The sequence below is a fragment of the Chrysemys picta genome, chromosome 1, assembly GCF_011386835.1.
Source record: "Chrysemys picta bellii isolate R12L10 chromosome 1, ASM1138683v2, whole genome shotgun sequence".
NCBI classification, from domain to species: Eukaryota; Metazoa; Chordata; order Testudines; family Emydidae; genus Chrysemys; species Chrysemys picta.
In genome coordinates, this window is record NC_088791.1 from 19,380,305 (window position 1) to 19,396,402 (window position 16,098).

General features: G+C 42.7%; 1 protein-coding gene across 11 annotated transcripts in view; it reads left to right on the forward strand.

Moving 5' to 3' along the window:
- Positions 1-16,098, forward strand: part of SEMA3D (semaphorin 3D) — a 195,190-nt gene that overhangs the window by 105,103 nt on the left and 73,989 nt on the right. For all 11 annotated transcript variants that reach the window (XM_005304502.5, XM_005304501.5, XM_065553614.1 and 8 more), the window contains 3 exons: positions 2,392-2,511; positions 11,748-11,841; positions 15,456-15,584. In XM_005304502.5, coding sequence (XP_005304559.2) covers positions 2,392-2,511; positions 11,748-11,841; positions 15,456-15,584 — 343 coding nt within the window. The remainder of the gene's footprint in view (positions 1-2,391; positions 2,512-11,747; positions 11,842-15,455; positions 15,585-16,098) is intronic.

Below are 16,098 nucleotides of genomic sequence, written 5' to 3' on the forward strand. Positions count from 1 at the left end.
GGTAACACTGTATAGCTATATATTTATTTCTAAATGCATTAGATTTTATTATTAAGCAGCTGTTGAAAAAAGGCTGGTAAATACTCATACTGTTGTATTCTAATTTAATGCACAAAAGACATACCATTGATAGTTTTGCCTTTTTCTTTAAAAAAAAATGCATGCAACTGTTATTGAAATCACTAACTTAAAAGAGTAGTTTCATCTCTATTTCAAATGCTGATGCTTCAAGGAGAATGTGGAACAATACTGAGTAGAAGAGGTGCTTAGCTATCAGTATACATGCAAAATTCAGTGTACGATCAAAATTCAGCCACAGATCGTATTGAGAAGTGAATCAACTCCATTACCCTGTGATACTCATTATGGGCCTGATCCAAAGCCACTAAAAGTTCTTGTGACCATCAAAAAGTCCCTTCCCCTTGGGAATATACTGAACACAGCTTTATTGCAATTCATTAACAAAGCATTAGACTTGTACATTTACAAATTAACTCAATTCATAGACAGCTGCAATTATTACCAGTGTAAAACACCAGTCTCATGGATTCATAAGCTCTTCTCCAGTGCCACAGTCCCCTTTAGGGGGGAGAGATAGCTCAGTGGTTTGAGCATTGGCCTGCTAAACCTAGGGTTGTGAGTTTAATCCTTGAGGGGGCCATCTGGGGCAAAAATCAGTACTTGGTCCTGCTAGTGAAGGCAGGGGGCTTGACTCGATGACCTTTCAGCGTCCCTTCCAGTTCTATGAGATAGGTATATCTCCATATATTTTCCTATAAGAACATGCATCATTCTGCATAATAAAAAGGCTTCCCCCATCCCTCTTCTGTACAGTGAAGAGAAACCAGATTCCCTCATGAAAGACAAGAAGTGCCATAAAGAATCTGAAGCCTGCCCCACTCCTACATGTAAAGTTTCTTCCCCTTTCTTCCCACTAACCCAGTGGTCTTCACTGGGCATGTTTGTTTAAGGGATGGGCCCAAGCTAAAACCCTAGATTGAAATACACTTTATGAGGAGGTTCCATTTGGCATCTTAACATAATGGCTGTCCCTTATCTCTATAATACAGCAGGTCTGAACAACACCTCCTCTGAGCTCTGGGAAATCTCTGATCCTGATCTGTACACAAACTGTAGTTGGACCAATCTCTGTGCTTTTGTAAAAGAGAGGCAGCTGGAGGGATGAATATTGTGTTTTGTGACACCTTGTAGGTATCATCTACTACATTCCCTCTTCAGCTTTCTTCCTGCCTCACAGGTTAGACAGCAGATATTATATTAATCTGGAAATAAGTGGCCGAACAGCTTTGTTGTATGCTTCTTTTTCCCAGTTAGGGCAAGGCTGTTGCTTGCCCTTTACCCCCGCCCCATGCCATAACCTTGCAATGGACAGCCACAATCTAGGTAATTGCACTGCTGAACAGCAAGGACCAGGACTGTCCAGGGACTACACTGGTGCTAAGTACCCCAAAGGTGTCATGGACCTTGTGATGACATGTGTGTGTGTGTGTGTGTGTGTGTTCCCTTCCTGCTTACTGCTTCTTTCTCTCTGTTCCTGTTCCTCTTTGTTATAGTTACTGGTCCTGCGTGGATGTGCATATACCATTGGACGTGTGCAGTTAGTCAGGGACAACTGCTATATACTTGCCATTTGGACTGTTATGATGTTTTGTTCAGATTGTTGCTGACTTAACTGGTTCATGGTTGTTACAAGTTTTGATTGACAACCTACCTGCGTGTCTTGCTTAAATTTCCTTCTGTTTTGGGATTGCTGATTAGCGTGCATCAGAGCATAACAGACTTGCCCCAGTCCTTGCTGGCCAATAAGATAGGGCCAATGCAAGGAGAGTATGTACATAATGCATCCTTTGACAGTTTATTGCAGCCCTGAGGACTGCCACAGTGATGGAGGGCCCTTGCCTCCATTCCCACAATTAACCTTTGGCTGTTAATGCTTGCACTGAGTCTTTAATTGGAAGAAATGACAGGCGAACCAACGGGCCAGCCAAACGTGGGACCCACCACATTTAGGAAACGGTTGCCAACTTTCCCATTTCCAGACAATTGTTAAGACTGGAGCTTTATTACAACAAAGACTGGTACAGAGAGAACTTCTCAAAACTAGACTTTCACCATGTATTTTGTCATTCATGGCTTTATACCAGTATAACAAGAATGTTCTCAGTATAACATGTAAGTCATTGCCTGATGGATGAACCGTACAGTAGTTGGCCAGTGATAATGCTTTAGCTGTTACAACTTTTTAAAAATAATATTGGCTATTGCTTAATGAAAGGTAGAGGTGAGAGCAAAAATAAATAGTCCCCAAATACGAGTTTTGTTGTGTGCATGGTTGCAAAGTATTAACTTTTCCTCCATTTTTCCCAATAGACAGAATGTGCAAATTTTATCAGGGTTCTTCAACCCTACAACCGGACCCATGTTTATGTCTGTGGCACAGGAGCCTTCCACCCTATCTGTGGATACGTTGAACTTGGAATACACAAAGAGGTAATTTAATCCCTCCACCAATGGTGCATGACAAGAAATGGCTCTAACCTCGCTTAGCATCCATCATTTATTTTAAAACCGAGTGAGTGATCTAAAAAATGAACTGACAGCAGTTTGTATAAATAGCAGGGTTATGGTGCATTTTACAGGTCATGTAAGAACTCGTGTTCTCACATTTGATGTGTGCATATTGCACTTGAACAAAGCTCTTTGCCCAATAAGAATGAATATACAAAGGTCTTTAGAGTGACACTTTCAATGAGTAATTATGTGAAGAGCACATTTAACCCAGATGTCTTGTTTTCTAGCAAATCCTTTTCCTGCTTATTTATTCCTATTTCTCTTTCCCTGCTTTCTGGTCAGCATTGCAACACTCTGCTTCTACCAGGGAATCCACTATCACTATCAGTCCATGGGCCAACTACCCATGGGAATGGAAGTGCCCTGGTGCTTTGGGACTGTCTAAACCACTATGTATTGCTTAGTCCATTCACCATTTAGGGTGAAATCTTTCAGTCCCCAGGCCTGGCCTTAGACCCACCCATTCCCAGTGGAAATACCACATTTTCCAATGCACAGGGGGACTGTGAATTGAAAAGGAAGCAGAAGGGGGAACTGTGTGGTGGCTCTTTGCTCATGAGGGAAGGAAAGTTATGGGGATGAAGATGACAGGACTGATTGTCTGCCACTCATGATCAAAATGACAGTTGGGGAGAGCAACAGGCTGCATCTCAGATTCCTCCTTCAAATCTGTTAGAGTCAGTGCTGAGCAGTTGCACAGGATTCAGTCTTGCCACAGGATTCAGTCCTGCAGTTCCCCTCCCCCTCCCCCCTCTTTAGAACACACAGCAGAGTCCTTTCACGTGCGTATTGCTCCTGGATGTGATTTCTCCCTGAAAGACTTGTCAGCTGAACCCATGATTCCCAAAATCTAACATAACGTTGGCTTGCTCTGTAAAATATAATGTAAGCAATAGTGTGCCAAAGTATGTGGTAACACCAGCTACCTGCAATTCTTTTGAGGCACAGCACCAAGTCCAGATATTTCCTGCCAGGTATGAGGTGCAAGGATTCCTATAAAACTTTTAAAAACAAGCTGAACAGAGGGTTTAGGGACCTGAGGCAAACTCACAGCCCAAGGGGAGGGAAACTAAACCACTTTTGCAAGCCCCTGATCCTGGCATGATCTGGAGCCTGGAGAGGCTAGTCCTGGGGACCTGTCTCCAAGCAGTTTCCTAGTTCTGTCTTATGGGCCGCAGTGCGGCCTGGAACCCAGCCCTGCCCCGACATGCCCCTTCTGCTGGCATGCATCCTATGCCAGGGCTTGTGAGGAGGTTCTCAGAAGGTTGTCTTCATCAGTACCTGCACTGAGGGAATCCACCCACTGTTGAAATGGGACTTATAGGGCCTCTTTATGTCATTCCAGCCCTTGACCTGGTCTAAAGGCACCAGAGCAGTATCTGCTAGGGATGGAGCAGGAGGATTTAAGGAGATTTTCCTTCCTCTCCTTGCACAGGGCACAGACAAAGCATCGGTCCTTGTGGACAAGCTCAGTTCAGACTGATTCTAACACTTCACAAGCTCTACCCCCAGCTCCACCAGCCTGCAAAATTGTCCCCTCCCATCTGTCTGTACATGCTGCACCCTGTACATTGGTAAACAGGCCCACGCTCTTCCTAGTGACAACAGTGGCAATGTGCCAAACTCAGACTACAGGGTATAATCCAGTCACTAACTGATGGGGCTGGAAGAAATTTCCCCTATGGACAAAGCAACAGAGGGTCCCATGGCACCTTTAAGACTAACAGAAGTATTGGGAGCATAAGCTTTCGTGGGTAAGAACCTCACTTCTTCAGATGCAAGACTTGAGGTTCTTACCCACAAAAGCTTATGCTCCCAATACTTCCATTAGTCTTAAAGGTGCCACAGGACCCTCTGTTGCTTTTTACAGATTCAGACTAATACGGCTACCCGTCTGATACTTGACCCCTATGGACAGATTATTCCATAATTGTTCATTATAGGGATTTATTTTCCCCTTCCCCTAAAGCAGCAGGTACTGGGCAAGGTTGGAAATAGGCCATTTGACTGGACCGACGACTAGCTTGATCCATTAGGACAAGTCCAATGTTCCTGTGTGTTTGAGGGTGCAAGAGGGCTATGTTTTTCATGGGTTGAAATAATTCACATTTTTCAAAGGCCTCTTACCTAAGATTCAAAAGAGAAATTAGCACATTTTAGTGCTTCTGAAATAAAAGAAAAGCAGCACTGTAATAAACTCTGCTTCTTTTGTCACAGCGTTGGAATAGAATTCTTGGACTGGCTATATGCAACTTTTCTCCCTCATCTTCCCCCACCTCTCCTGCTTGCCCTCTGCATCCCAAAGGAGTACTCATTTCTCCCATTACCACCCAAATCCTCACATGATAGTACCTCTTGCCTGCAGCCTTGTTTAATCAAGTGCAATGTAGCGGTGAACGGCATGAGGCACTCACTCCCTTTCCTCCTGCAGCACTTATCTAACAGGCTAAATCCACTGCCTCCGCACTGTCTCACTTAGCTCCTGAGAAGTGAGAGGCTAGGAGCCAGATTCTGCTAGCCCTTACTCTCCCGGCAAATCCATCGATATGACTGTGGTTGCATGGGTCTTGTACTGAAGGTGGAATTTTGTCCCCTGAGACTCGGAACTGAATTCAGGTTTCTTGCATGGTAACACAGCATTGCAATTGACCCAGTTCCTTTCTTGTTTTTTAAAAGTCTAGATTATAATTATGTGTGTTTTGTAATGAACAAACTCGGTCCGACCCTGTTGGATTCTAGGCACTAATCTGCTGTTGGGAAAGCAAAGGCTCCAGATATTCTTCCTTTCTGTAATGAGCCTTTGAAATCTGCCAACGTACCGACAACCTTGGAAACCTGCCAATGTGTCTCTCAACCTTCTGCCATCTGATGCCAGTGCTCTGGAAACAGATGAGTCAGAACAGGTCAGGTGACTTTAAGCCACAGCACATATTGTTTTGGAAACAGTATAAAATCTGCCAAGGCATCACACAGTTGAATTTAAGGAGATTAAAATCCCAATCTTGTTACGATTGAAGTCAAAGCCAAAACTTCTCCTGCCTGCCAGGTGAACAGGACTGGGCCCAATTTGTGCCTTTTGCCACAGCCTTCAAAAGAGTGTTAAAAATTTTGGCCGGGTTGTGTGTTAATCACCTATGCTCTGTACTGGTTATCTGTTGATTTCTGGGTGAAGTTTGAGCTATTTGGTTTTGATGTATAAAACTCTAAATGACTTGGGTCCTGGTTAACTTAGAGACCCCCTGTCCATATTTGATACTGCTGTAGTTGTGATCCTCTGAGGGGCTCATACTAAAAACCACCTCGTTGAAATGGGAGTGGGATGGGAGCAGGCCAGTGATCTTCAGCCTTAGAATTCATTTTCCCCATCAGTATGCCTCAACTTACATTGGTGACCCTCTGAGAACATGGCAATGTTTACCTGTGTCCCAAGTGGCATTATTTGAGGGAATGAGGTGAATGAATGGGGTGGAATATGTCCCAGTATTGGGAAGGATTTGATTCTTTGCAGGGAGCTTAGTTATTATATATTCCGCATAAATGGTTTATGTTGCTGTGTTTTTATATTTTGTCATGAACCTAGAGAATTTATGGATGGACATAATAGGAAAAATAAAAATGCCAGCCCTCTGGTCACCTAAATGAAAACTTTAGTCATGTCTACACTACAAAATTATTCCGATCTCAGTTACATTGGCATACAGTCACCGCAGTTATTACATCGCTTGTGCATGTGTACACTTTGCTCCTTGTGTCAGCGGAGCACGTCCTCACCAGGAGTGCTTGTATCAGTGCAGAGAGCAGTGCACCATGGGTAAGAATCCCACTGTGCAACTTGCCATCATCCTGCACAGGGTGTTTTGGGAAGTTTCGGCCCCATCAGGCATTGCAAAAACGAGTCATGCAGTGGTGACTGGGAGGCTGGGGATCAACTTCCCATAATGAAGTGTTCTCCATCCCATAATATTTCACATCTTCTTTTCAAAACCCACAAAAACCCACACATCCCTCCTTGCTACCTGCCATCTGTGACAGAAGCATGGAGTCTGTACAGCTCTGCACTATTGTCATGAGCGTTGCAAGCAAGGAGGGCATGGTCCTGTAGTGTTTGCAGAGCTGCCAGAGGAGCTGTGAAGAATGTGATGATTCCTTGGAGGCTAGATTGCTGTGGGGCATAGAAAGAACCAATTCCAGGTTGTTGGTGGCATTCATGGAGCAGCCGGAGATGGCGGAGCACTGGTTCTGGGCCTGAGAAACAAGCATTGACTGGTGGGATTGCATTGTCGTGCAGGTTTGGCATGATGAGACGAGGCTACAGAGCTTTTGGGTGCATAAAGCCACAAAGTGTGCTGAACTTGCCCCAGACCTCCAGTGCAGAGACACCAAAATAAGAGCTGCACTGACAGTTGAGAAGCGAGTGGTGATTCACACTATGGAAACTTGCAAGGATAGATTGCTACCTGTCAGTCAGGAATCAATTTGGAGTTGGGAAATCCACCACAGGGGTCATTGTCATGCAAGTGTGCAGGGCTATTAATTGCCTCCTGCTATGCAGGACTGTGACTCTGGGCAATGTGGAGGGCATAGTGGCTGGTTTTGCAGCAACGGGGTTCCTGAACTGCGGTGTGGCAAGAGATGGCACGTATATCCCTATTTTAACATCAGATCACTTTGCCACAGAGTACATCCACAAAAAGGGCTACTTTTCTATAGTAATGCAAGCTCTGGTAAATCACTGGTGATGCTTTACTGACATCAATGTGGGCTCTTCAGGGAAGGTACACGATGCTCGCATCTTTAAGAAGATGGAACTGTTCAAAAACCTGCAATCAGGGTCTTTCTTTCCCAACTGGCGGATTACCCCTATTGCTCCCAAGGGTCATGAAGCTATACACTGGCCACCTGGACGGCATCAGGCTCAGCAGGTGCAGAATGGCAGCTGAATGTGCCTTTGGTCATTTGAAGGATCACTAGCGTTGTTTACTTACAAGATTGGACCTAAGTGAGAAAAATATCCCAATGGTTATAGTGGCCTGCTGTGTCCTACATAATATCTGAAGTAAAAGGAGAAAGGTTTCCTCTGGGGTGGAGGTCAAGCAACTGTCTTCTGAATTTGAACATTCAGATACAGTACGGGGCTACACGGCTCAGGGAGGCTTTGAAAGACCATTATAATAGCGAGCCAGAGTAGTAAGTGTTGCTATAGTGTATTCTACCTCGTCTTGCTCTTTTGCAGGCCGATATGAATCTTGTAGTGATTAGAACATTGTCAATACACCTATTAATATTGTCCGTGAATGGTGTTACAGGTTCTGTTACAGTGAAGTAACAGGAAAGAGGTGGGTGTCAGCACTGCTCAGCACCAGCCAGCATATGTTGTGAACTAATAAAGGTGAATTTTATTCCAAAAAATAGAATTTTATTCTGTAACAGGAACCAGGCAATTAAAAGAAAACCTCTAAAACTTAATACATTAAGGGAACAGAATTTATGAAGGGGAAAGAACGCCCCATTTCAAGTACACATACACCAACCATGTTGTAACCCTTCTCCAGTATCCCCCAAGTAATCTGCTTCTAGATGTCCACGTTTCTATGGCTAGATCGGCGCTATGCCTGCACAAGCTCTTCTCCCCATCAGAGATCGAATACCACCCATTTGCTCCAGGCAAGAATGTGTCTACACCATGTAGCCAGCCTGGTCAGCTGCACACAACAGTGGACAGCTGGTAGGTGTACTCGCCAACCCGGAAAAGGAATTTCAAAAATTCACAGGGCTTTAAAGAGGAGGGGCAGTTTCCTGTCTCCCTGACCCCCTGGGCAGTGGAGTTCAGAACGGTGACCAGAGTGGTCAGTGTGGAACAATGTGGGACAGCTCCTGGAGACCAATAATAGTCAATTTAAGTAACACGGTGTCTCCACTGACACTGTGTATGTCTACACAGCAACTAGATACCTGTGGCTGGCCCATGCCAATCAACGTGGGCTCCCAGAGTTCAGGCTGCGGGACTGTTTCACGGCAGTGTAGACTTTCAGGCTCAGGCTGCAGCCCAAGCTCTAGGACTTTCCTACCTTGCAAGGTCCTAGAGCTTGGACTCCAAGCTAAGCCCAGAAGTCTACACAGCAATGAAACATCCCCTTAGCCCAAGCCCCACAAGCCAAAGTCAGCTGGCACTGGCTAGCTGTGGGGTTTTCTTTGCTGTGTAGACATACCTTGTGTTGACCTAACTACATCGACTGTGACTCTCCGCTGCTTGGGGAGGTGATATTTGTTGTTAAGTCGGCATAGTGGGGCATTTACATCGACGGGAGCCAAATTTAAGTGAAGACACATCCACACTAGGTTAACGTAAGCTGCCTTGTATTGATCTAACCATGTAGTGTAGCTGATTGGTGGATTTAACTTGTTAAGGAGTCCTATTGTACATGACCCTCTGTGGGTGTGTAAGTAGCCTGCCCTCCGTGCCCCAAGACAGGGTGGAATAATTTAACACAAAGTGATTTCAACCATTCATTGGGGGCACTTGATTTTTATTTTATTTTAATAATTGGTTTAAATCGGGTTGAAACTTTGTAAAACTAATTCGAAAATTTGTGCTATTGCAATTTTAAATTAAAATGTATGAAGAGCTAAACTATAAATGCAGGAGTGGTTTTTAAATGCCACTACTAGTAGGGTATCTCACTGCAATTATACAAAACTGCTCCAGGCAAAAAACAAAATATGGAAAATTAAGGCCCTGGTCCAACAAATACTTTAGCAGTTGCATAATTTTACTCCCACAAATAGTCAAATTAACTTCAATGAGAGTACTCACATGCATAAAGTTAAGCATTCATGTGAGTGTTTGCAGCATCACAGGCTAAAATTGATATTTTTTATTGAAACTTTTCCCTTAGTGGCATAACATTTTTGTCACTAACACCGAAGCGATTTTGTTTTAACAATGAAAAACTATTTAGACCTTCACTACATTAACAAAGGTTGTGGTTTTTTTCATACATACGGTCCAAAAATAGGAGCCTAATGTTTGCTTTAAGCCCTGTGACAAAGCGGGACTCACCACCATGGCGCCTCCTGCTGGCCATCCTGGGAATGAGCTCTCGGCCCTTCCAGGCCACCTTCAGCTAGTGGTGTCAGGCCTGCCATCACTGCTGTCTCCACTCTTTGGACCCACATGGCTCCCCAGACCACAGTGTCCTCTTCTGGGCATGGCCCTCCGGCTGTCTCTATTCCTGCCACTTGCCTCACTGGCCAACTGGAGTCCAATGTCCAGCCCCTCGCCTCAGGGACAAACTGCAGTCTGTATACCGGCCACTCTCCTCACTGGAAAGTGGGGGGACCCAGGCCACCCACTACTCTGGGTCCCAACCCAGGGACCCTATAGCTGGCAGCCACCTACTGCCATCCTCCAACCTGCTGCCTATTTTCCCTGGGCCACTTCCCCCATAGCCCTAGCACCCCTCTCAGCCCTTGGAGCAAGGCCCCAGCCTGGCAGTGGTAAGCCAGCAGCTCACCCTGCCTCTGCCTCTGCTACTTCAGGCAGCCAGTCCTCCTCCCTTGCCTTCCAGGGAGAGACTGCCTTCTGCACTGCTGAGCAGCCCTTTATATATGGCCTTCGCTGGCTGTGATTGGCTGCTCCAGCAAGCCTTCCCCCTATTGGTGGGATCAATAAGCCCTTTCCTGATTAATGGGTTCTGTGCAGCCTCCCTGGTGCTGCTTTTAACCCCTTCTTCTCCCTGTGTGGGGCAGCCGACCCACCACAAGCCCATATTTATAGACATAAGAGTAGGATTTTCAAAAGCAGCTAAGTGATTAAAAAGCACAGGGTCCCACTGACTTCAGATGGCAAACCATGTTGGAAGAGTGTAATATGGTTGAACCATTTCAGCTTTCTTGACTTCTGACAGTTCAATGTAATGGAATGTAGTGGTGACTGCAAATACAGCCCAGACTATTTGCTTATCAATTTTGTGTTTCAGTTTGTGCTGTTCTCACAATAAGGATATTAGGGCATGTCCCCACAGAAAAGCTATACCAGTGGAAACTAAAGTGTTAATTTAAACCACTCTACTTATAGTGATATAAGTCCCTAGGTGGATACTCTTATTTTGGTATGAGTGCCTTTTTGTTTTGTTTTTTTTTTCCGTTTAGCTTATGTTGCTTTTGTAAGGGGTTTAAACTAACCTAGAAAAGCCACTCTTACTCCAGAATAAGTGTGTCCACCTTGCAAGTTATATTAGTATAACAGTAGCTGTTAAATGATACAGGCATAATTATACTGGTATAATTGGTAAAACATTCCAAGGCTAGACAAACCCATAAGGAGGCCCTAGACTTATGTGGGGGGGGTTTCTCTCTCCCAGCACAGACAAACATTTTAAGTGTGAAATTTCTTAGTGGAAAAAAAATCTCTGTAAATCTTGAAATTTTACTAACAAATAGGAAACTAATGAAGGAAACAAGTACCAAATAGCCACTTACGCAGTTAAAGACTATAAAACGGGCTGAAAGTAAAGGACTAGCAACATGTAAATGCATAAATAAGATCTAACTAAAAACCATTGTTTGATATTTTTTTTTTAAATCCATTTTTTTTTTTTAAATCATGATTTTTCTCCATCCTGCTTTATGCCTTGTGCCATTGCCCAGCTCCTAGTCACTATGCAAGTGGTGACTGGAGCCAATGAGCCATGCTAGGAGCCCCAGCGTCAACAGCTTCTTTAAAGATGGCAAGGGGAGAGCACATGCTGCACTCATGTAAAGAGTTCAGGAGCCCCAAGAGAAATCCACGTGGAGATAGCCAGAATCCCTCCCATTTGTGCACAGTCTCTCAGCACTCCCTCCCCAACAAGGACTTATGCCTTTAAGGCACATCCAGCCTTTAATCTGGATGGATGGAATTGAACAATGCATCTGTTTTCAGATCAGTTTATTTTTATTAGACTCATTGCTATTAAATGACTGTGATGCATTAAAATGATGACTGTAAAAGCCAGATACAAAGCAGATCTATAAAACTACAGACATAAAGGCCAGACGCGTGAGAGATACACAGTCTAATACACCGTTACTTCATATATGAGAAGAGCAATATGTCTGAGACTTAGTCTCTCTCTGCATTGACACCTGGTTAATGAATTTGCATTTATTCTCAGGAAATGGTATTCAGACTGGACACTCAGAACCTGGAGTCTGGCAGGTTGAAATGTCCTTTTGATCCTCATCAGCCGTTTGCTTCAGTAATGACAGGTAAGATGTCAACATCACGGATGCTTCTTCCTTGCGTGTTCATCACAATCTTATTTAACTAAAAACAACAGGGCCAGATCCTTAGCCAGTGCAAAGCCGCTGTCTTTTATGCCAATTTTTACTAGCTCATGACCTGGCCCAACAGTGTCGTTCACTTTGCATATGCTAAAAAAAAAAAAACCATGAGTGCAATAAAGCTAAAGGGGAAATAGGAGAGCCAATAAAGGAAAAGCTGCCAGTTTAGAAACAAGTGGTGTCATCTTTACCCAGTCATTTCTGCTTAAAAAAAAAAAACTGTACACACAGTATTTCATATGATTCAGGGGTTCTGTGGCTATTATCAATATTGTCAGCCCTTTGAAGTCTGTTGACATACATGAAGTCATCTGCATAAATCCATTTTGAGGTTTCTAATTATTTGAGTAGCCACTTCAGAAGCCTGTACTTCCATGCTGTGTGGTCTGACATTTGGTGTCATGGAATGTCAGCCTGACCTCTGAATTTCAAACCACTGTAAGAGAGCTACTTTTGTCATGGTTTGGTTCAGAGCTTTGGACAATTTTCATTTAACTTGTCCATCAAGTGTATGAATACGAGATAAGAGTGACGCACCATGACCTTTTCATTTACAGCAAAAGAGGAGTGGTGATAGTGCTTTGAAGTATCAGACACTTGGGGTTATAAAAAGAATATGACTAATGTTCAGCCTTTATTCTACAATAATAAGATCGATGATTTGTGATCTTGACCCAGCTGGAGGGCCAGCACTTCTTTTATTAAAAACAATAGATTAAAGCCAGAGGGTTACCATTCTCAGGAACCCCTAGCCCTTTTTAATGGCCATGAAGTCTGTTTCTAAAAAGGGATTCTAAAAACTTCTACTGTTCTCTTTTTCCTAATGTGACAGAACACTCTGATTTATTATAGAGCTGGTTGTTAATTTCAGTAGCATTAAAATACTTTTAAGTGCTCTGTTAAGTTTTGTGCAGTGAAGAAGAGGACACGTTTCAATGTATTAAAACATATCATTTAGAACATAAGAACTGCCATGCTGGACCAAAATAGTGACCCCTTTAGTTCAGTATCCCATCCCTGACCAATGCCAAATGCTTCAGGAGAAGGTACAAGAAACACTGCAATAGGCAGCTGTGAAATCACCTGCCCTTGGGGGAAATGTCTTCCTAACACATCAATTAGTTCATGGCCTGAAACATAGGGAGGCAGTTTGGCCTAGTGGCTTGGGCACTGGACCAAGATTGGGCATTGGAGTGGGACCCACTGCTGCCAAGTTCCTTGTGGCTGGAAGTTGCAGCTATGCAAATTCAGACTGGAAATGAGGTGTACATTTTTAATAGTGGTGGGTAATTAACCATTGGCACACTTTACCAAGTATTGGGTGGCTTCTTCATCACTGGCCATTTTTAAATCAAAAGTAGATATTTTTCTAAGAGAGATGCTGTAGTTCAAATCGGGATTATTTGGGGGGAGTTCTATGGCCTGTGTTATGCAGGAGTTCAGATGAAACATGGTTTTAGAGTCTATGAAAAGAGACCTCCATTCAATTCCTGGCTCTGCCCAGGCATGCTGTGTGACCTTGGACAAGTCACAACCCTACTCTGTGCCTCATTTTCCCCCATATTTAAATTGGGGTAATGATACTGACCTCCTTTGTAAGGTGCTTTGAGATCTAAAGATGTGAAACACTCTACAAGAGCTAGGAATTCTATCCTTTATAAATAGTTATATATTTTCATGTAATTGGGAATGCTCTCATTCTCCTTATAAATGTCTATGTTTTTTTTTAAATATTGCAAAACATTTGGCCTCAATATCTTGTGTACAGATTAGCTATACATTATGTTAAAAAACTAGTCCCTTTGGCTAAAACCTACGGGGGCAGATTGAATGCATTTGTTGGTGTCTATTTTAGTACCTAATCTAAAAAGCTATTTGCCTGATTCTACAATTACTTCCTTGCATGAGTAGTTGCAAGGGTGTTACCAAAAGCTTTGAATATCTGCCTATCCTACGTAGGCATTTTTATATTATTATGCAGTTGCTTAAAGCTTTTTAATGCATTTATTATTAATATAGTTTAGCATCCATCCCTTTTTAAAAATTCTTGTCTACCAAAGCCTTTATAGGAAACAACAGGAAGTTGGAATGCAGGATACCAAAGAATAAGTTAAGTGCTGAAAGCTCCTTGTCAACAAAGGTTAAGTGAGGATGGGCATTTTCTTTGAGTCTTTCAGATGTATCAATCATTGAATGCCTGTCAGCTAGCAAACACTAATTATATCATCCATTCCTCATTTTGACATTTACCTTTCAGAATGTGCTATTGTCACTGCACAAAGGAGACATGCTGTCTGAAAGATGTATTTTAAAATACTGTTACGGAAGGATTACTTAGATAATAGTAATACTGATAAAATAGGTTTGTTTGGTTCATATTTATTGGGGGAGGATTAGGTGTATTTTTTAATATGTGTTTTTCTCTGAACAGAAGAAACTTCACAACATCAGTATTGCATAATATTAAAAATGCAGTTACTTTCAGCTTCAGATTTATCTGCACAGAGATCACATAGAATGTTTTCAGCCATGTCAGAATTTGAGTAAAGGGGCCTTTTATATGTGGTTTATGATTGCTGTTCAATATGAAGTTCTGCCATTCATGTGTGGATTACACGCATCATCATAGTTTTGTTGTTTCTTCTTACAAACACCAGAAATATGTCATCATATACAAATGTGTTATAAAAATCATTGTTATTAAACATAGCTTCTTATTTCGCAAGAATTAAAGAAATATTGTGGAATGCACAGTGCAATGGAAAACTTGTGCAGCAAGGTCTTTTTTGGCTTCTTTTTACAAAAGAGCTATGCTATGAACACAGACAGCAAACATTGTTCTGGTCTTCTGTGCGCCTTTAATTTTGTGCAGTGCTGAGATGCCACGAAGATAGTCACATATGCTCTAGGAATTATTTTTGGGAAGTTCTACGGCCTGTGAAATACAGGAGGTTGGACGATATGATCACAATGGTCCCTTCTGGCTTTGGATTCTAAGAACCATACGGAAACCTAAGCAGAGGAATAAACTGTAACTGCAATTGCAACTGGCACAGTGCAATGCATGGAAACAATCTGGAACTCTCATTATGTTTAACTCTAGTTGTGTTGTGAGGTAAATCATCATCACCTGACCCAGGAAAAGAGGCTCATTTACTTTAACCTGATCAGGATTGGGCCCTGTATCAAAATTCAGCATTACCAGTTTGCAGCGTATGCAACACCGATCTGTATTAAATTATTTAGTTAGCACTTAGGAGCCTTTGGAAATTCTTCCTAAATTTCATTGAAAGTCAATGGGATTTAGGCTCCTCAGTGCCTAAGTCACTTTTGATAATGGGACCTGGGCTCCGAAGTCACTGAGGTATATTTGAAAATGTTATCCTTTATGTTACATTACAGAATCAAAGACTTTGATTTAAAGGAAAAGAATGGTGTAAAATATGTATACTTTATTAATGCAACAATACTGGAATAAAATAAACCATATATACACCATGTTCTTGACGAAAGCCTCACTATGTCTTTCTCATTGACAGATGACTACCTCTATGCTGGAACAGCTTCTGATTTCCTTGGCAAAGATACAGCTTTAACACGTTCTCTGGGCCCTTCTCACGACCACCATTACATCAGAACTGACATTTCCGAACATTACTGGCTTAACGGTAGGACAATAAACATATGTTGCTGTTGACTGCATTGTCTCTGCTTTTTTGAAAGTTCAGAGGCCCATTTTCTTTAAAAACATGCATATAACAAGCATAAATAAAGTTGCATCATTAGTTATTCCCAACTACAGTCTTTTAAAAGTGGAACGGAGAAAGTGCTGGAGAAATGTACCAGAGGGGAAAATACTGCAATGGAAGGGATTTGAAGTAGAAGACTTAAGAATTCTTTCCATCTCTAATCTATGAGTCTATATATAGCACAGTAGTTGGAAATAATTTCATGGCATAAGTGCTTCTAGTTTTTCAGTGTTGTTGGAATAATATTTTTTAACCAAACAGTTGCAATCATTTATTAAAAACTGCTTCCTACAGCGCTCTGAAATGTCAGACTAGAAATTCCATTTATTAGGTAGGAGGTTTCCTCCCCCCCCCCCCCCTCCCCCCCCCCCCCCCCCCCCACACACACACACACAGGGGATAAATATCCCGTGCTACTCCAAGGAGCAGTTTA